Here is a 21,524-nt window from a genome sequence, read left to right on the forward strand (position 1 = left end):
GACCTGTAATTAGGCCTGCTAGCGACATTCGATTCCTTTCAGCGTCAAATCTGGCACCTTCTATTCTCTGTAATGTATTACATACATCCTGTAACTAATAATGATAATATAAGAGAAAATAGCATCGATTTATGTAATATGTCAATCAAATTTCTATACACATATTTTAGCAAGTACACTGAGGCGCTAAAGAAACTGGTATAAGCATGGGTGTAGCAAATACAGAGATATGTAAACAGGCAGACTGAATACGGCGTTGCGATCAGCAACGCATATATAAGACAACAACGGTCTGACGCAGTTGTTAGATCGGTTACTGCTGCTACCATGGCCGCTTACTAAGATTTAAGAGAGTCTGAACGTGACGTCACAGTCGGCGCACGAACGATGGGACACTGCATCTCGGAAATAGCGATGAAGTGGGCATTTTCCCGTACGACCATTTCACGAGTGTACCGTGAATATCAGGAATCCGGTAAAACATAAAATCTTCGACATCGCTGGGACCGGAAAAAGATTCTGCAAAAATGCGACCGACGACCACTGAACAGACTCGTTCAACGCGATAGAAGTTCAACCCTTTCGCAGATTGCTGTAGGTTACAATGCCGCGCCATCAACACATATCAGCGTGCGATCCGTTCTACATCGATCGGGCTTCCTGACTCCAAGGTCCACTCATGTACCCTTGATGACTGCACGGCACAAGGCTTTAGGTCCCACCTGAACCCATCAACAACGACATTGGACTGTTGATGACTGGGAACGTGTTGCCTTGTCGGATGAGTCTCGTTTCAAATTGTATCGGGTGGATGGACGTGTACGGGTATGGAGACAAGCTAATTAATCCATGAGCCCTGCATGTCAGCAGGAGACTGTTCAAGATGGTGGAGGTTCTGTAATGGTGTGAGGCGTGTAGAATTGGAGTGATGTGGGACACCTGATACGTCTAGATACGACTGTGACAGGTGATACGTACGTAAGCATCCTGCCTGGTCACCTGCAGCCATTCATGTCCAATGTGCATTGCGACGGACAATTCCAGCAGGAACAAAGCGACACCACATACGTCTAGAATTCCTACAGAGTGGCTCCAGAAACACTTTTCTGAGTTTAAACTCTGCCGCTGGCGACCAAACTACCTAGAAATGAACGATTTGGAACGTGCTGTTCAGAAGAGATCTGTACCCCCTCGTACTCTTGCGGATTTATGGACAGTCCTGCCCGATTCACGGTGTCAGTTCCCTCCAGCACTACTTGAAATATCAGTCGAGTCTATGCGACTTCGTGTTGCGGCATTTCTGCGTACTCGCGGGGACCCAACACGTATTAGACATGTGTACCAGTTTCTTTGACTTATCAGTGTAATATAACCCTGTTTTGAGACAACAAAGCGGCTTCCAGGTTTCATCGTAATAGTGTTCCAGTAAGACTACTTACATGTATACTCTTCTGCCAACCTTATGGTATGTGGCAGAGGCTTCTGCGTGTCACGTCCCCCATTTCCAGTTCCAGTCGCGTAGGCTTCTTGGGAAGCTTCCACGTGGGCTCGAATCACTCTAACTTTATCTTCCCGCTCTGCCTGCGGGATATACATATGATGAAGCAATATATTTATTCTCTCTTCTATTAATGTACGCTGTCGTTACTTTAGCAGTACATCACATAATTATACGGAACGTCTCGTCTTGCAGTGTGTGCCACTGGAATTGCCTTAACATCTCCGTGATGCTTTCGCACTTCCCCCACTAATCAGAAACTAGAGGCACCGTGATCTTCTCCATATCGACCATCAGTCCTACCTGGTATGGGTCCCACACTGACGAGCAGTATTCAAGTATTGTTCGAACCAATGTTTTGTAGGCCGCTTCCTTTGTTGATGGATCGCATTTCTCAAGTATTCTTCAGATAATCCCGGTATCGCATCTGCCTTACTCGCAGTTAATTTTGTGTGGTCGTTCCACTTCAGATCACTTCGTACGTACTTCTGAAAATTATACTGAAGCACCGGTAAGTGTTCAGAGTGATTGTTTAGTAATCTCTTAATGATACAGAATAGTACTTTTCTGCCTGTGTATTCTTAATTCGTGTCATTTGTTAGGGGTCGATTGCCACTCTCCACGCCAAGCGTCGATACTCTGCAGATCTTCCTGAATTTCGCTATATTTTCCTAGCGTCGCTACTCTCTGTATACAACAGCATTATATGCGAAAACCCTCGCGGAACATCCGACGGTATCTGAGAGATCATGTATACATATTGGGAGAAGTAATGGCCCTAGAACTCTTCCCGGGGGCACGCGCGAAGTTACGTTTACGCCTAAGGACTTCTCTCCGTTCAGAATAAGATGGTGTGTTCTGTTCCCTGGAAACTCTTCAATCCGGTCATATAGTTTTGTTCATTAGGCCGCCCTAAGAAACTATATCGAATGCCTTTCTGAAATCAAGGAACACGCTATCTACCTGATCGCCTGTATCTACTGCTTTCTGTGTCTCGTCGGCGAACAGAACGAGGTAGGTACTTCCCAATTATTATGAGGAAAAAGGTTGCTTACCTATGTCGTCCTCAAAACTGTGAAAAATCTCTGGGTATCGAAATTCGAATTATTCTAAAATAACTTGAGAGGAAATCGAAATTTAAGGCTGACAATGGCCCACTATTACTTTTGCTTGGCCAGTGTAAAACGATTCCTTCTCGTCTTACGTATCGTTCTAGTAAAACTAGCTGTCTACGAAACACTTCTACGATGATGCACTGCGTACAAAGTTTTGCGCAGACCTATTTTACGGAGCGAAATAATGACTGTGCTAGTTGTCCCAGCTCACTCAGGCATACGACTACTGCAGAATTTGAGCACTTTCCTTTATATGGTTAATAAAATCGATAGTTATGCAGTGCTACACTTCTATAAATTAAATTAAGTTCTGTGCTAAACAACTTCGAAAGCTTGATATTTTTCCCGTTCTCCAATTGTAATTCGGCGTGGCAAAGTATCTGAGAGCGGAGTAAGTCACCTTTAGCGTTTGTTTGACACGCACTCTACCTGTACATGAGAAAGAGTCAGTTCATTCATTCTTCCCAAGCCCCTTTCGCGAGTGAAAGAGGAAAATTAGGAATAATTAGTGGAACCAGAACGGTCCACTGCCACACATCATCAAACAGATTGCGGAGGACTAATGTAGATGTAGACCGATCCTACTTAATCAATGGCTGTCACAAACTACACATTATGCTTTGGGACAGGCGTAGCTGCGGGAACCTTTGTGTATGTCTAAGGATATCTGCCATAAAAGCTGCTTACGGTTAAAACCTGAAGGGATATTTCAAACTTGCAAGTCGAGTTTCGTTCAGGCCCACTAAAAGAAGTAGATATTCACTGTTATGTGAAAGTGGCTGCCAGTCGATTGTAATGACAATAGGGAACTTGCTAAATTTAATATGTGTTTATCACCCAGGCCTAACAAACGTCTGCACCCTTCTCCCATTACAGCTGAAAACGCTTTACCACCATCTTTTTAACAGAGTAAATTATTCACCATCAGAATCACATACAAATGTTAGTTTACTTCCGTTTTTGGTTTTCCTGTAAGCAATATTCTGATCAGTTTGTTGTTTTCACTACGAGAGTTGTACTTCTGTATATTGGAAATGCTCTGTGGCACGCTACATCAAATGGAAATTTAACATAGTATGCCACACTATATCCAGAATTAATATACACACTGGTGTGGTGGAAGAAATGATTCTACCCGAACACGGTTTACGGAGAAACTGAAACCAGAAGCCACAAAATATTGGCTGAAATCCCGACGATGACTCTATTAAAACTGAGAAACTCTTGCGCGTTCTCTAAACTACGGAATAAGTTGTATGGAAATTTTTGTGTCTGTTCGTGTGGTAGAAATCATAATAATTAACAGTGAAGCACCTTCGCGAAGCCTAGGCTAATAGTAGGCTAATAGGAGCTTAGTAGGCTCAGATTGTAAGTTTTCTGCTACCTCAATCAACTAACTGTAATGATTGACTGGCAGGACGAATGTTGCTGTCAAAGTAAAATTACTGACACTGCTTCGTTACAATGAAAAACTTTCCTGTAAGGCGTCTTTACATTAGTACGAGAAAGCAGTCATTTTTCATAAAGTTTTTTATGGTAAGGCATACGTCGAAGATATAATAACATGTGATACACGCAAAAGACTTATATCTTAAGGAGTACTTTAATTTGAACATAATTGTCCTCTACTTTCTTATTTACAACAGTGTGAAAACTACGAGTTTCAGCTGCAGCAAATCTTAACTCCGAATTTAAAAAAAAAATGGTTGAAATGGCTCTGAGCACTACGGGACTTAACATCTTAGGTCATCAGTCCCCTAGAACTTAGAACTACTTAAACCTAACAAAGGACATCACACACATCCATGCCCGAGGCAGGATTCGAACCTGCGACCGTAGCAGTCCCGCGGTTCCGGACTGCAGGGCATAGAACCGCACGGCCACCACGGCCGGTCCGATTTTTTCCTTATGAATAAAGTTTGAAGCGTAAAGAACAAAAGTGTCTCACTGAAAGCTGTAGAAAGATTAGGTTTAAATTATTTACAATGAATAGTCTAATACGTCCAGCCATCATTTCACAACATACCTACAATATCAAAACTAAGGACTTCGAACGAATTAATTCATACCAGACGAATGTGTACAGTTAAAACACTGGCATTCCAAATTGGTTACTGTACATCACAAAACGTCATGTTCGGGAATTCAGATCAAAGCCTTCCACATGCTCATCAGTGCCTTGAGGATGCGAATATCATTCGATGTATCCATGCATACCTTCACATACGCATAACTACGATGATGCCACTTAGAACTGAAATTTTGCACTCACTTGTTGGTGGGCCTCTGTCTGCAAATATTACCTGCAGTCACATAAATGAACACAAACCATTGTATCTGGAATAACGAAAATACTAACTTTTTTCAACAGAAAGGAGTTGCCATTGATGGTTTAGTATTTCATTGGATAGTTGTACACACTGTAACGTTTGCCTCGTAATCACGTGGGGCTCATAAACGAACTGGGACTGTTCTTCGTTTTGGCAGTGCGTATTAGATGCAGTCTAATGAAAACCTTTATTGGCTATTTACTTTTTGCCCTACTCGTCTTAAACTAGCTGAGTGTGGGGCCCGAATAACTGAGCACAGAGTTCTCAATATCCAGTCATATGATTGTGACAGCTGTATCGCTCGTATCCTTAGTATTATGGATTCATACCATTCAACAGTTAGAGCTGAGCGCTTGCAACGCACTTACTCATATTCTATCGACAGTAGGCGTTCATTTCGTAAAGGAGATATATTAAACAGGAAAATACTCTTAAATGTACCAATTTTAATGCACCTCACTTGAGTGAATTTACAGGCGTATAGCATGCAATAAAATGTGAGTGGAACACGCAACTTTATACTAGTGACTAGAAAATTGTTTTCAATGATCAAAAAGAGATTGTAAGAGCATAATTTCTCATCCAACGAATTTATCAGAAAATTTTCCATCTACTCACTGTCCATGACACAATGAAAAGCATTGAATACAGAGAATTGGCACACAGTCTAGTGATCATTAGCTGTACAGTACGACCGAGTCTCTTCTTATAGTGAGAATTCCCAACATACTGAAACATTTAAGAAACGTTAAGCGCAGCCATATAACGTAATAACCCTGAATCTCTATCAGTACCGTCGTCTCGCGGTAGACCCGAAAAGTAACGATTAGCATGTGAGTGTTGGTAGTAAAGAATGAGAAGAAAAAATGAGGAAAGTTGAATATCAAGAAGAAGAAAAGTGAATTGAAGTGAATTGTCTGGAATTTTGTTGTACTACTTGAAAATCTAGTAGATGCAGAAATACATGTTGGCACCGTAGAACAGTCAGCCAGAATAATAAAATTCAGAATTCCCGCGCCGAAAACCGAGATAAGTACTACAATAAATTAATATTTCAAAATCTTTGTAGACAGAAACCGATCAGTGGAAAAAGTGAAAATGTTGAATTATCTTGCAGAGACAATTCACGGAAAAGAGGTAGAAAAATCTGATGAACATTAAAGGACCCTCTACACGGAAAGGACATCTGGAGTAAGAAGACATACGTAAGATGTAAACTGAAAAACGAGAAGTTAAAAAATTATGCGTTATAATATGACAGTGAAATCAAAATGCCTTTACGCAACTGAGTGCCAGAAACTGAAATGTAAAGGAGAAAAATTGTAAATATTGGAGTAAAGAAACACGAAACCGTATCCAACATGTTAAAAGAAACATAAACACACATCGAGAAATAAAATTAGTGTCACACCAACCATAGCAGCAGCCGAAGCATTCGGACGCACTCCTGACGTCTGATTCAAGTGTCAAAACTGAGAAGACTTGTACTTTTGAGACATTTATACAGGGTGAAGGTACCTGAGTAAAAGAAGTGTTGAGGTGTTCTTGAAGAAAGAAATTAACTAGCTTGAGCCAAGAAATTAGAAGAAATGAAGTTGAGAAAGAGAAATACACAATATAAAAATAATAGAGGCAGCGAAAAGAGATATGTTCAAACGAAAGTTTGAAATATACGACTGAAAGTTTGAAAAAGTAAGATAAAATGTTTGAATTGGTAGGAATAAGGTAGAAAAAGACGTGATGAGAAAATGTTCCAGCCATCGATGGCTCACCTGAAGATGAGTGGCAGGTGTACAGTCTAAATATCAAGGTATGTATTAAGCGACGACCGACTGCAATCCGAAAGTTTGTTCGAACATTCAATTCGTTGGGAAAATAGATGATAGGGTAATGACGGAGAAGAGCAATTGATAAGAAACTGAAATAGCTACGTTGCCTCTAGGTGGCCACATTGAATGCACCGGTGAAAGAGTTTATGAGAAATATTTCTGAGATTGAACACAGTTCTAAATGTATGGGCGTTAAGTAGGAAAAGCAATTTAGGAAAACCTCAGATCATAAATAATCAATTCACAACTTGGACCTTGTACAGTGGCTAAGAACATTCGCTGTGACATAATTCCATGGGGTATTTTGTATCATCAAAGGGTATAAGTGGATACCAAGCGCCCACGAATTACACCAGTTCCTAAACGCTTCAGAGAGAACACTTGTGAGCCCGGCTGCCCAGACGCGCACTGAAAGTGTGGTGACGCCGCACAGTAGCTGTCAGGGAGGAGCACTCAGTACTGCTCCGCCTACGGCGTCTGCCCCTAATCTGGATGTTGACTGAGCATAATCTGGCTGCCCCTCCACCGCGACCACCGTCTCCAGCGGTAGCGTGCGAACCGCGTGTGCGGCCGGTGATGATCGCATTTCGCAAGCGACCCCGTTGCCCGCGGAGACCTGTCGGTGCAAGGATGCGCGGAAGAATTGGAGGGGCGTGGAGGCGCGGCAGAGGGTGCGTACCTCTGCTGCGTATAAATAGAGCGGCCACACCACTCGCCAGCATCAGATCACTCCAATCCATTCCTGGCGATAGCGTCGTCATTCGCACCGTGATCTTCCAACCAGGGGCACTTATCACAAGCATCATGAAACTGGTGAGTAGATTAGCTACTTCAAGATGTTTAGGGTGTTTCAAAACCGTTCATACACTCGTTACTATAAAATGAAGCCCAGTGGCAACCGGACTCTTCGTCGGTTGATGAAAGTACAGTCCTCCGGCTTCAAGCATGCAGTAAGCTTCAAAATTGGTCCAAAAGGCTCTAAGCACTATGGGACATAACATCTAATCTCCTACGCTTAAAACCACTTAAACCTAACTTGGCTCTGAGCACTATGCGACTTAACTTCTAAGGTCAACAGTCGCCTAGAACTTAGAACTAATTAAATCTAACTAACCTAAGGACACCACACACATCCATGCCCGAGGCAGGATTCGAACCTGCGACCGTAGCGGTCCCTCGGTTCCAGACTGCAGCGCCTAGAACCGCACGGCCACAGCGGCCGACCACGCAGTACCCCTTTCGATTCGATGACACTTCTGTGTTCCGTGAGCAGTAGTGACCACTTTTACTGCTAACGAAATTCTTCAGTTGGACACAAGTGGCATAGCGCTCCTCGATTTAATCTCATCACCTGACAGGAATATCTGTGGAAACCTACGACATACTGACAGTCCACGAGAGTTAACACTAACACTAGGCTCACATTGACAACTGAAATCCGCAACTATTCCCTTAATATTCGTTAGCTACTGTAGCGGCAGTTTTCCCAGCTATCATCAAATTAATATTTAGTATAGAAGGGACCTCCTTTTTTTGACCGAGCGAGGTGCGCAGTGGTTAGCACACTGGACTCGCATTCGGGAGGACGACGGTTCAATCCCGTCTCCGGCCATCCTGATTTAGGTTTTCCGTGATTTCACTATATCGTTTCAGGCAAATGTCGGGATGGTTCCTTTGACAGGGCACGGCCGATTTCCTTCTCAATCCTTCCCTAACCCGAGCTTGTGCTCCGTCTCTAATGACCTCGTTGTCGACGGGACGTTAAACACTAACCACCACGACCACCTCTTTTTTTGATTCTGAACATCCATTCATCAGTATATTTGCTAAGTCTGAGTAACATTGTTAATGGTCAGTTGTACGAGTTACCTAACATCGATGTACCATATTCACCCCGAGGCCATCCACACGCTGTTGCAGCCACATGTATTCGTTGTTTGGTCTGATCTCTAGTCATATATAGCATGTGGCGTGTCTCTGATCTCTAGTCAGATGTAACATGTGATGTGCCCTAGCGCTCTAGTGATTCTTCGGCAACCACGTATCTACTAATAGGCCAGTCTTATTTCGATCATAGCACCTAACAAAAGACAGTGACTAATGACCAGTCCCTATGTCTACATGTTTAGAAGAAACATTACATGTTAAAAATCGTTTAACACGAATCCTTCGATGTTGAATAACTTCGGTCTGTGTTACAGGTAGTGGGTACTACACGAGAAACACGTGTAGCGCTCATGAGGAAACTAGGAGGCTTCCCCTATTCTCATATTTCGTCTAGAAAAAATGTTCTAATGTGTGTGAATTTCTAAGGAACCAAACTGCTCGGTCATCGGTCCCTAGACTTAAACATCACTGAAATCAACGTAATTTAACTAACGTTAAGAACGACACAGACACCCATGCCCGAGGGAGGACTCGAATCTCCTGCAGGGGAGGCCGCGCAATCTGTGAAATGGCGCCTCTAACCGCGAGGCCACTCAGCGCGGCCTTTTCGTCTAGTACCTTAAAGTCGAATGCGTTCTTTCATTTTTCCACAAGATCTGCCATTAAATCGATTCATTCCTTAGGCATCTTTCAGGCACCTAGAACTGCAGTACTGCGTTTGAAGCAAATCGACGGCCACGAATATCTTTCTTCATGGATAAAAAAAATTAAAAAAAATGTAAATCGCATGGGGAGAGATCGGGACTGTTATGGAAGATGTGTAATTGCTGTCAAACGAAACATCTGAGGTGTGTTTGAAACATCTTTGGCAACACGTGGACGGGCCCACAAGTTTCAAGAGTTGTTTAGAACCACGCTGGGAAGCTCTGACACATTTTCTATCCAGTCGCGATCTCTGCACATGCAATTTCCTTTTTTCTGGAGCTATGAAGAAAGATATTCGTAGCTGTCAATTTGCTTTGGAAGAAAGGGTGCACAACTGGATGCAATTCAGTATGCAACCACGAAACTTATGACGATTGCTTTTGAAACCTAAAAGTGTACTTACTTTTGTCCATTTTACTGTACATTATAGAATATGTTTGTAAAATTCCCTACTTTACGTACAGTGAACATTAATGGACAGGAGAAGTCTATGAATTTAGTTGGAAATATGGTCAGTGGAAGAAAAGTAAATTCCTCGGTAATGAGATCATTCGAAATTAAGGGGCCCATTATCCACATCTTCAGGTAAATCTATAGTCTGCTCTCCTCATTACGGTGTGCAGTGCTGGGTACTTCATTTACCAGCACATTTTCCCCCTTACATTTACATACGTGAGAAGAGCTACTGTCTATAGATCTCAGAGCTGTTGCTTCACCGAACCTCTCACTAAACGAGACGTATGCAGGTGTAAAGGGCTTTTCTTTTGGGAACACATGCTCTTTCAGTAATAAACTTCTCAGTGATGCACAACTCATTTCTTACAGCGTCTGAAAACATCATTAAGGGCTAGCACCTACTAAATGATCCCGCGACTAAAGAAAAGGCGAAGGAACCAGCCTTATCTTAGAGAAGGAATCATCGTGGTAGACAATGTGATTTAGGGGAACTTTGTAAAACCAAAAACAGCATATAGATGTGGTAATTGCCTGACACCACACGACTCGGTCCTCACGGAATCCAGCGCGCACCTCAGCTTCGCCGTTAGTTCGCCTGGTAGCCTACCTCACTGCGATCCACGGAGCGAGGCGGTCTGACCGCCGAAGACGCGCCAGACGAGTCTTGCCCGCCTCTCGCGTAATCTCGGAGGATTGGCTGCGGTCTCTTTTTGCTGCCGTAATAGCGCAGTGCCGTGCCGTGCGGGCGTTAGAAAGTGAGACACGGCCAGGCCGGCGTCTGCTCCAGAGGTCGCGGGCAACTCCGCTCTTGCGTCTAGTCTTTCTGTCCAGATGGGATTTCAGAGCCGCTGCAGCCGCTGCAATCCGCATTCGTCTTGCTGGGTGCAGTGACGAAAATGCGGCAGTGAGTCAATATGCGCTTCTGGAGAGGATTCCGGCGAAGGGGCCTCAATCATTTGCTAATCGTAAGAGACGTGAATGATTCTCGGAGCCAGTCTGCAGTAAGAAAGATTCATGCGCATGAGTCACTGCATGTGGGCGTGCACAGCGGGCGTGACTGCCGTGTTCAATACGGCAGTTAACACCCACGTGGCTGACTGCAGCGGCTCCTTCATACGGGGTACTGTGTGCCAATTTTCTGCTCTCTGACCCACTACCACAGTCGACAGTGACACATTTGCCGTCTACATCTACATATACACGTAGCAAGCCAACGCACGGTACCACATACCACCATTAATCGTTTCCTTGCCTGTTCCAACCGGAACGAGGTGAATACGACTGTCTGTAGGCCTGTCTACGACCCCTAATTTCTTTTAATCTTTTTAGTCCTTACGTGAAATGTAAGTTGGTGGTAGTAGAATTGTTCGGCAGTCAGTGTCAAATTTCGCTTCACTAAATTTAAGCAATAGTGTTTTTAAGGATTCGAATCTGAGTTCGTGAAGCACCTGCGTGCTGAGCGAACCTACCGGATAACGAACTTAGCAGCACGCCTCAGAATTCTTTCGATGTCTTTTCTTAATCCAACCTGGTGCAGAACCCAAACACTCTAGCAGCACCAAAAGATGTGTCTGCCTGCGTTCTATACGCCGTCTCCTTTACGGATGGGTTACACTCTCCCAAAATTCACCCAATAAAACAAAGTCTACCATTCGCCCTCCCTACTACCAACCAGAAGTGCTCATTCTATTTTATATCACTCTGGAACGCTATTCCTACATATTGTAACCGTACATATTCTTGTCCTACTCGTACATTCAGTTGAATGGAGGTCCTCCTAATATACATTGTAACGTTAGTTCACTTGAAACTTGTCTATCGGGTTTATCTTCGACCTCATAATTCCATGCCTCACAACAATAAGTAAAAAATTAACGAATTACAGAAAGAAAATATTCTAACATCATATCAGAGTTCACAGAATGGCTGCTGTAAAGCAAATTGAGGCTGTTCTAATAGGTACACAGGATTAAAACAGTCTATGTGTTAGCCCCAGCACGCAGTTGGAATGAGAAGCAGTTCATCAGATCTTTGAAAATGTCGGAGTTGGCTGAATTAATACGAAAATATTATTTATTCGGTGCAGGTTTCTTCTATCACAAACAAATTCAGTTTGGACGTTTGAATGTCATTTTATCTCTCTTTTTGCGTGAGAGTAGATCTCAATCATAAATCTGCTGGCATTTTTAATTATGGACAAAGAAGTTCATAGCTGAGCTTATCGGAAATTTCAAGAACTTTTTGTCCAATAAGGAAGTCAGGTTAGATATAAATTTGAGTGTCAACATCGGCCTCCGTAGGCGAGCAATCAGCATAGTTGGCTGCCATGCGGAAGACCCAGGTTCGATCACAGGTACTGCCATGAACTTTTCCTTGTGCGGGAGGTCTGGTATGGGATGTGCTCAGCCTCGTGATGCGTGTTGAGAAGCTATTCAATGTAGTAATAGGGACTCCAACGTCTGGAACTTCTGTAAAACTGCCCCATGCCACGTCATCTACGGAGCACAGCACACTCATCTTAGTTAAAGATCTACAATTCATATCTGCAGCTGTCCAGAAATATCTACTCGTATTTCAAAACGACTTCCCCGTTCCTTATTGTTCTCATCTTCCCCTTTGTTCCTAGTCTAAAGATATCTACACAGATATTTTCACAGCAATATCAGTTTTTTATCATAAGTGTGACGAATCATAATACGGTTCTGACTGTCCACTGATGTTTCTTCCTATGACAATAAACATAAGTCCACTGCTCTTTGAAAGAAACGGTACGGTTTAATGTGCGTTCAAAGACGAAGTAATTCAGGGTGCACCATAATCTCGGAGTGGAGAAGAAAGCAACCCTATATTCCCGTTACGAGATATGAGGAGGTAACAGAAAATAAATTTGGGTAGTCGGAAAGAAATTTGAAATCCCGTATTTTACCTTAGTACCGGTCCATTTGATTTGTAGTTTCCTTGGAATAGGTTTCCTTGTAGATCGAGTAACTTGGGCCGTTTATCTTTCGTGAAGCACTCAATGTTTCTTTTCTTATAAATTGGCTCGGCGGAATGAAAATTCCAAATTTCAGTGCTTCGAGTTGTACCAGTGAACCACTCTCCGTTTTAGATTAAAATGTTTATCGTTTCTCAGTTGGTGTTGGCAGCCCTCGTGGGTGTGGCGGCCGCTGGCCGCCTGGATAACTCGTACCTGCCTCCCGCGGGTGCACCCTTGGCCGGTGGAGCACAAGGGGCCATCGCAGCGCCATTTGGCGGACCTGGAGCTGGTGGAGTCTTCGGAGCTAGAAGGCCTGGGTGAGTATTCCGTAGTCATTCAATTTGTACTGGTGCTTTCTAATCTACTAGCAGAGCCTACAAGGAGACTTGCTGTTAATGATAACACATTTGACTCTCTGACATAAGCTGCGCCTGAGTGACAGCAGTTCCAGAGGATGAGAATCGTCAACCCCAATTATGCCTTACAGCTGCGGTCAAAAAAGCTAAAGACCCTCAGAAACTAACACATTGTCATTTGTAGTAATATTTACATCACTAAGTGTGTGAATGTACTGCAAGGAAATAGCAGCTACATTCAACCACTCTATTTTAGTCATTTTATGGCAATAGATACAGATGTACGTCCGTGGGAAAAAATTTAAGCTTGATAGCTAGGCACGAGAAGGACATTAATGGTCAAAAATCTGATTTTGCGGACTAGATGATCTATAGCCATAAATGAGAGTTGTTTCCTCCTACAGCACTTCTTTTAAGTGTAACATTTTACAGCAATGGGATTGTTGCATCACCAAGTTAGACATTGAAGGCTGCTAGATGACTACATAAATCAATGCAGCGTTAAATAGATTTTAGTGTTTTTCTGTAACATACATACATAGAGAGGTTTTATCAATCAAAAGTCTCTTTAATGAAGGTATTTTGTATTCTGTTTGCCCATCTTTATACAAAATGTAATTGAAATTTTGCATGTAATGATCAGTTAATGAAACATCAAACATCTTATTGCAATGGCATAACCGTTTTCAATACGGCACTAGTTGATACTCAAGTAGGATGGGAGAAAAGGTTTACTTAGAGAACGAGCTTTTCTTTGCATACATATTTGTCATTAAAATTATTTTCGTACTCACGTACAGACATCAAACTTGAGTAAATTCCATCTTTCAAATCAAGCAGCTTCTGGATGAAAAGCAAGAAATTATTGTAAATTCTGTTCAGAGTAGAAAAGATAACTGTAACGTATCACAGTGATGTAAAGGGAAGTCGAGACGAACGATTTGATATAGGACACTTTTCTCCTATCAGACTAACGAGATCTTTCTAAGCTACAGCGGATGCACAATAGCTCCAGCTTAGTCGACTACTTCGTTAACTTTAAACAATGAAAAATCCAGGATGGAATAATGGCAGTATTATGGAAAGCATAGAGTGCCACACACCGCGTAGTGGAGAAGTTGGGACACAAACAGACACAAGAAGAAGACTGCTAAACATGTGAGTTTTCGGCGGAAAGCCCTTCTTCTAAATTACACAATACACAGACACACACATACATTCAAGAAAGCACATCTCTCGCCCACATGACAACTGTCTATGGCCTTCGAGGCTGTATTGTCAACATTTTTAACTTCAATTTTGCCGTGGGCATTATGAAAGAAAGAAGACTTATACAAGAACTAATTGCTTTCACAGTTCGCCATAAAGTTAACCATCACAAGCACAGTAGATGTTTTTAGCAACAAGGACAAACAAACAGAAGCCTTATTTGTGCTGTTAAAAATTAACGATATTTTGAATTAAAATGAGCACAGACACCAGCTATCCATATTATAAATAGCATAACAAAGGGCTTTTAATACTCAAGAACTACTGTAACCAAACTCTCATGTGGCGTTCCTTGTGCTGTAGCTTAGGTACGTTTTGAAGACCAGTTTCAGTCAGTTTCCTCGTTTGATACACCACAAATGTCTTCGTCTCAACTTCATCTAGACCACTGTGGTAGATTGTAAACAGTCATCGTTATCCACTTGAATAAACACGGGTGGGAAGCCTCGAAAGGGAAACTAAAAATACTTTTCCTTTGTGAACAGTAGGGTTTTACGTACGTCACTGGTAGTAATTGTAGGTTTTACTACAATGGAGGCACCGCATTTTCTTTGTACCACTGGCCTTAGTAACGAGTGCAGAAAGTATTTATTTTGAAAACATCAGATTCATATTGTTTTGAAATACAGGCTTGCATGATACATGTACAATAAAGGGGCCGACTATCAAGTTTTCAGTTTCGATCTCTGGACGGTAATGGAATCCTTTTATTTGTTAAGTGAAGTATATGTACTGTATTGTACTCATAGGAAATTCTAATTACGCTGATTTCTTTGTTTCTTGATAGTGGTAGGTCCTCAGACCAACTGTTTGTGTCACATCGTAGAAGACCTGAATATACATCACTAGTGATCCACTTTGAAAATGCAGTGGCTCTGTGTAAATTTTTCTGGTGTGAGATGGCTATTCTTTATAGTATTTGTTCCATGAACTTTCACATTTGTGTGATTTTACAGTTTCGGAGGTGCTGGTCTCGGTGGTGCTGGTTTAGGAGGACCTGGAGGTCTTGCTGGTGCAGGCCGAGGAGGTCTTGGTGCTGGACGAGGCGGCCTTGGCGCAGGTCTGGGAGGTGCAGGAACTGGCGCCGGTCTTGGAGGTCTTGGTGGACTTGGAGGTGCCGGTCTTGGTGCTGGCCGGGGAGGTCTTGGAGGCGCTGGTCTTGGTGCTGGCCGAGGTGCAGGCGCTGGTCTTGGTGGTGGTGCAGGCGCTGGTCTTGGTGGTGGTGCAGGCGCTGGTCTTGGCGGTGGTGCTGGAAGATTCATCCCAGGCGCTGCTGCTCCAAGTGGACCAGTCATTCCCATCCTCCGATACGAAAATGTCAACAACGGCGATGGAAGCTACGCTTTCAGGTAAGTTTTTCATGAGGCTACAGTATTCACATACACACACTGAACCAAATTAATTCACATTTCAAACCCTCATTAGCTATCTTTCAAACACATTTTTCACCAAAATAATTTTGCTGCTAAATCAGCAATAAGCGACACATCAAGCACAGGGATCTCAGAAAGAATCTGCTGTTACTCCTGACAGGCATTAAGATAAGTACAAAATCTTATTTCAGCGCACACAGTTTCTATCCCAAACTTCAATCCAATGGGGCTCTGTCATCAGAGAGGTTGTGGAAATTTGAATGAGTATCATCAGATTTAGAAGAGATACAGAGTCACGTTCAGCAGTGAGTGTGGAAGCGGGAACTTCGCTCTATAGTAGTAAACATCATATTTGATATCGTGATAAAAACTAAGACGCTATGAATGGCCTTTCATCTTTTAAGCCAATGCAAATTCTGATCTCGGTGGCCTCACATACATCTGTCACATCTTCTTCATACTGTTCCTTTTTCAAGAGCCTGCTGCTTTATTACTGATGGAAAAAATGGCGTTTATTGTAGAAAGTTCAGAATTCTCATTGAGAATTAAAATGGGCAGTGCCCTGAGAATAGCTGATAAAAGAAATGCGTTGCGAGAGACTTTGGGGTTAAGTCGTATGCTACATTCACGCAGTACCATGCTGAATATGCGTAATACAGACAGAAAATGGAACTCCATCGGGCAAGTTAGTTAGCCGATAGTGTGCACAATAATTAGACATCAGTCATGCAATTGTTGCTAGTTTTTATTTTGTCCCATGCAGAATAATATGTTAACGCAGTCAGAATTATCCAACATAGGTGTACTTTTCAGTACAGTAAATCGTCTGAGACATCATTTACATGTCTATGAGATTCTTACTATAGTTGCAGAAGGAAGGTAACGCATGAAAATCATTGTTTAACATATTAAAAATTCTTATTTAAGACGCTTAACAGTTATATAAAAAAGAATGTAAAGGTGTCCGCTACCAGTCTGTGATTCCACAACATCTATAGTTCTTGCTATAACAGTTTTGGAAACAGGAAAGATACATTTGTATTATATATTGCAACGGAACAGTGCAATGACGAAAACATTCGAAGCTCAAGAAAAGAGTCAGATATCTGCGGTGTCAGTAGGTGTGCTTCCTTTCCACAGTTGTTGAGATGTCTTGGAATTCTGGATCTGCTTTCCCTGTGCATGTATATAATTATGTGATTTGTTGTTTGCAATATTGGATAATTTAGAATAGCCGATAATATGTAATCGGTAAACAGCAGATGGAAAATACTATATACGCTTGTATAGCACTATCCATCAGGCATTGTTTGCAACAGGCTTCCAGCAGAACTGGAAGAATACTGAGTAGTAAGACCCAAGTACTCAGATCTACGTTGAAAGGTAACGTTGGGCCACTTCGTCTCTATTCCGTACAGGGGCTTCTCGCAGTAGTTCCGACTCTTCTCTGTAATGTGTTTTTATTCTTATACTCACTCATAGCCTTTTCCCTGATTTATTAGTTCTTTGATTCAGTTGTTCATAAATTTTCTAATCAGCATTCTGTGAAACATATACCGCATGGTTCTGTAACAATTAGCTTTAACTCATATGGTCCCATAGAATTTGGTAATTTAAACTGTATCGTATTTTTCTTGGCCCTTATCCAATATTGTTTCGGGGTAAGCATGTTAACTACTGACTCCGGCAATGTCCTTTCGACTATCCTTTACCTTGGGAACAAGCCCGTTATTCACCTAGTCGGATGTGGAAAACCACAAAAAAAAAATGAAGTTGGTTTTACCACTGGCCCTCGTCGTTAATCTGGCGTACTGATTCGAGCCCGACGCCAGCCCTTCCCCGTGGGTACCAGCCATGCATTCACCAAGTCGGATGTGAGAAACCGTCTAAAACCACATCCAAGTTGATTGTCGCACTGGCGTCGTCGTTAATCTGGCGGACTGATTTGATCCAGGGCTGTTGATCCTCCCTTAAACTCTTCGAATAGACAAGCAGCATTTTAACATACGTGGCCAATAGTGCGTAAAATTTGATAATGAAATGGAACTACTTGACAATATGTGCCACCTTTACCACACACACACAGAAACATACTCGCACACACAGTGAGGGTTTCCCGCACTTGATAAGCTGCACCGGTTATTCCAAACGACTAATATCAGAACATTAGAAACATTCTCTTTATCACAGCAATAATACTATATTCTCACCTCGTTCTTATTTTACCAGTTACGAGACTGGAAACGGCATCGCTCAGGACGAGCAGGGCTACCTGAAGAATGCCGGAATTCCTGATGCTGAGGCGGAGACCGTGCAGGGCCGCTACACATACACTGGAGACGACGGCGCGCAGTACACCGTCACCTACACCGCCGATGAGAACGGCTTCCAGCCACAGGGTGCCCACCTGCCCACTCCACCACCAATCCCCGAGGAGATCCTGCGCTCCCTGGAGCAGAATGCCGCTGAGGAGGCCGCTGCCATCCGGGCTGGAGGAGTTGTCGGTGGCGACTACAGTGGCGCCGGTGGTGCTGGAACTGGAGCTGGTACAGGCTTTGGGGGTCGCCCAGGAGCTGGAACTCCATTCGGCGGAGCCCCTGGTGCTGGTAAGTTAATAAAAGTCTTAGCCTTGTTGTGGTTCACTTCATTGTTACCATTCGGAAACCACCTCTCCTTTGCTCCCGCATGATACAAGCTGAGATGAAGAGTTTCTATGACGGAACACCACATGAGTGTACTGCAGGTCACTAAATTTAGGGCAAGCAGTTCATGATGGTGACAAACCTCAACACCGTATTATCCTTCTAACGAGTATTTTATACACACCTGTTTCAGTCGCTGTCATTGTTACATCTCTTACACCATCTACCTAGTCTCTGTTTCCAGTCGTCCGATAAATCATTAATCTTTGGCAGTATTTTTACTATCATGCAATCAACATGATAATTCGTTCCGTTATTTTCTATCTTGCCATTAACTGAAAAGAAATTAAGATTGATCCTATTGTTTCATTCCTTATTCTATCTATTTTACTACAGACCCTCACATATCTCATGTACTTCTTCTCTACTGGCTGTACACGTCATTTTCCTGTTTCTGTTACTGTCCGTGATTCGGAACCATATAAAAGACTAGGTGCAATCACAACTTCATGAAATTTTGCGTGTATTTTCTTCCTTGTTTTACATTCCATAGATTTTCCGATTGTTATGCACATAACTGAAATTTGTTAACCTTCTTCTCAATGTCTTGGTCATTAATTAATATCACATCCTAGGTAAGTTAAGTAGAATAATTGTAATATTTTCTTTATTATTATTATCGATCTGACTGAACTCTTCCCTTTGAAGGCCTTTATATCTGTGTTATTTGGAGATGCAATTTAACTGTTGGTGTACTGTGTTTTCGTTCATTGTATAGAGGATATCCCGGGAGGTATGGTCAGTTTTCAGTGATACGATAATAACAAGCAATTTTCATTTGTGGTACTGTGAAACATGTCTCTTCTACTGAACAAGCATTCAAAGCTCTTAATGTGTGCAATTTAGAGACATGTTTACTGGATAGCTTTTTCCTTGTTTTGGTCCATAGTATCTCCTACCTGGAGCAAAAGCAGATGGAATGAGGTATAACAGACCAGCTCACTCCCATCATCACATCTACAATTTACGCAGAATCACAATAATACGTTGTTAACTAGGTAATGAATAATTTTGTAAATTCTTGTGTTATCCAATCACGCAAAAATACATGTAAACAGTTACTTTTTCCACTGTCGACAACGGAATATAGTTGATGTAGGAGAGGAATTTGACAATTACAAACTTAAGAAAAAATTATATTAATTAGAAGACATGTATTACTCTGATCCAGTCTGCATATCGTACTTTCGTGGCAGACACACGTGCAACATACTTTCTGTAGCTAATTACGCGATCGTGAGTTAGAAATCATCACAATTCTGTCTGATTGGTCTAAATGACAATGACCAGCCTGTAATAGGAACTAGTCTTCTCCAACTTACTAGAGAAGTATTAACCTCAACGATACCTAACCTAGAGATGAGTCCAGTAAAGGTCGTAACATCAGTCCAGAAACTGATTGAAATATAACATTTCTAGTTTAAGAACCTCCCATTATTTGTGGTTTTGAGGCTTAACAATAGGACACAATTCACATGCTCCAGAGTAAATTAAATTCCAAGTTAACTTGCCGGATCGAAAGAATTTTAGATGATTTGTGGGAAGCGATATTGTTTGTGATGGAAGCCTGTGCGTCTTTTTTTCCAGGAGTCTTCGGACGGCCCGGTGCTGGAGCTCGCCGGCCAGGTGCCCAGCCCAGCTACTCGGCGACCAGCGGTTACTCCTACCCTAACCCTGGCAAGTAAGCGCCTGGAGCTTTCCAGCTGGCCTCACCTAGCTGGACATAACCAGTGCCTCCTCAGTCCACTGCCCACCTAGTACTCTCACACACGAATGCGGGCTTCTTTTGCCACTGTGTCGACTGCACAGACTCTGACAAGTATACCTGACGAATTCACTGTTGTCTTAGTGGAACTTAAAGCCAACACGACAGTCGAAAGCCTTCTCGCTGTGTCCTTCTACCTTCTAAATATTAGTGCACAGCGGAATATACTTCAAGATTTAGTGCGCTATGACAATATTTTGGTGCTCCTACTGACTATTTCTATCTCGCGAAAACATCGATTGTAAATATCTTAAATTATTTCTTACTCCTTTTCTATTTTCTACTGCAATGTTCAGACAGAAAAACTTATGACGACAATGGCATTGTGTGTGGCAAAGTTCGCGACTAGCAACTCGTGTTCTGTGCCCATAAAAAGACTATTTATTTCTGTGATGCAAAAGTGAAAAAAAAACAATGTAAAAAATATATTTTGTAATAAATGTTGTTTTAAATATATACCACAGGTTGTTCTTCTTCCTTCACCACACCAAAACTTTGAGGCTCAAAAGCCATACGAAACCAAGCCCTCCTGCCGTTCAAAGGTAAACAGTTCCTTCTGAAGGAATTTTAAAGTTCGACTCGAATGCTTCACGTTGTCGTATCACGTTTAGAACCCGAGAAGGAGAGACAGAACTTAGGTGATGATACATTTAATAACACAAGTCTGCGACATAAAAATTGTTTCAAATTTGTTAGGTGATTTTTATAGTCTTTTCAACGCTGATTTCGGGAAAAATAGTGACAAAATTCCATCACACACAGTTATTTCACAAACTGCTCGTCCAGTTTTAACTTTTTTCAATATTTCAGTAGTCTTGTGAGTTTGAGTTTTGGTTTCTAGGATCTCAATAAACTATTATTTAGCCGTTTTATAAAAGATATACGTAAAACAAAGAGTAATTAGGAGAAACCAGCAGTATTTACATGTCAGTGCCTGTGTGTTGCTGTGTCCCTTCCACAACCATCACCAAGCAGTGAGCTGCTACTACTGTTCTTCAATTCACAGTACCTCTTCACTCTGTGCTATTCACGTGTTGTTGTTACTAGTGCTTTAAAGCAGTGACTGTTTTCTTGTGTTGTGAAGTTCTTTTACGGACAATGGACAATGGCTACCAGAGGATGTATAAACGAGCCAGATTGCTTCTGCTGCATTTGTGGTAACTATACCGTTAAAAAGCGAAAAAGGAACATTTCCGATTTTGTTGAAAAAGTATATTTCGTCTATGTTGGTATAATGTTAGGCGATCAAGATACGCCTTGGG

The 21,524-nt window shown here is 42.2% G+C and overlaps 1 protein-coding gene across 1 annotated transcript; it reads left to right on the forward strand.

Moving 5' to 3' along the window:
• The first annotated feature begins 7,507 nt into the window (after positions 1-7,507).
• LOC126284913 (pupal cuticle protein 36a-like) lies at positions 7,508-20,718 on the forward strand. Its single transcript, XM_049984181.1, has 5 exons — positions 7,508-7,585; positions 12,954-13,114; positions 15,379-15,771; positions 18,025-18,401; positions 20,085-20,718. Exons 1-5 carry the CDS (start codon positions 7,577-7,579, stop codon positions 20,180-20,182), a joined length of 1,038 nt encoding a protein of 345 aa, XP_049840138.1. The 5' UTR covers positions 7,508-7,576; the 3' UTR covers positions 20,183-20,718.
• The last annotated feature ends 806 nt before the right edge of the window (positions 20,719-21,524 follow it).

Source organism: Schistocerca gregaria, chromosome 8 (assembly GCF_023897955.1).
Source record: "Schistocerca gregaria isolate iqSchGreg1 chromosome 8, iqSchGreg1.2, whole genome shotgun sequence".
Lineage (NCBI taxonomy): Eukaryota > Metazoa > Arthropoda > Insecta > Orthoptera > Acrididae > Schistocerca > Schistocerca gregaria.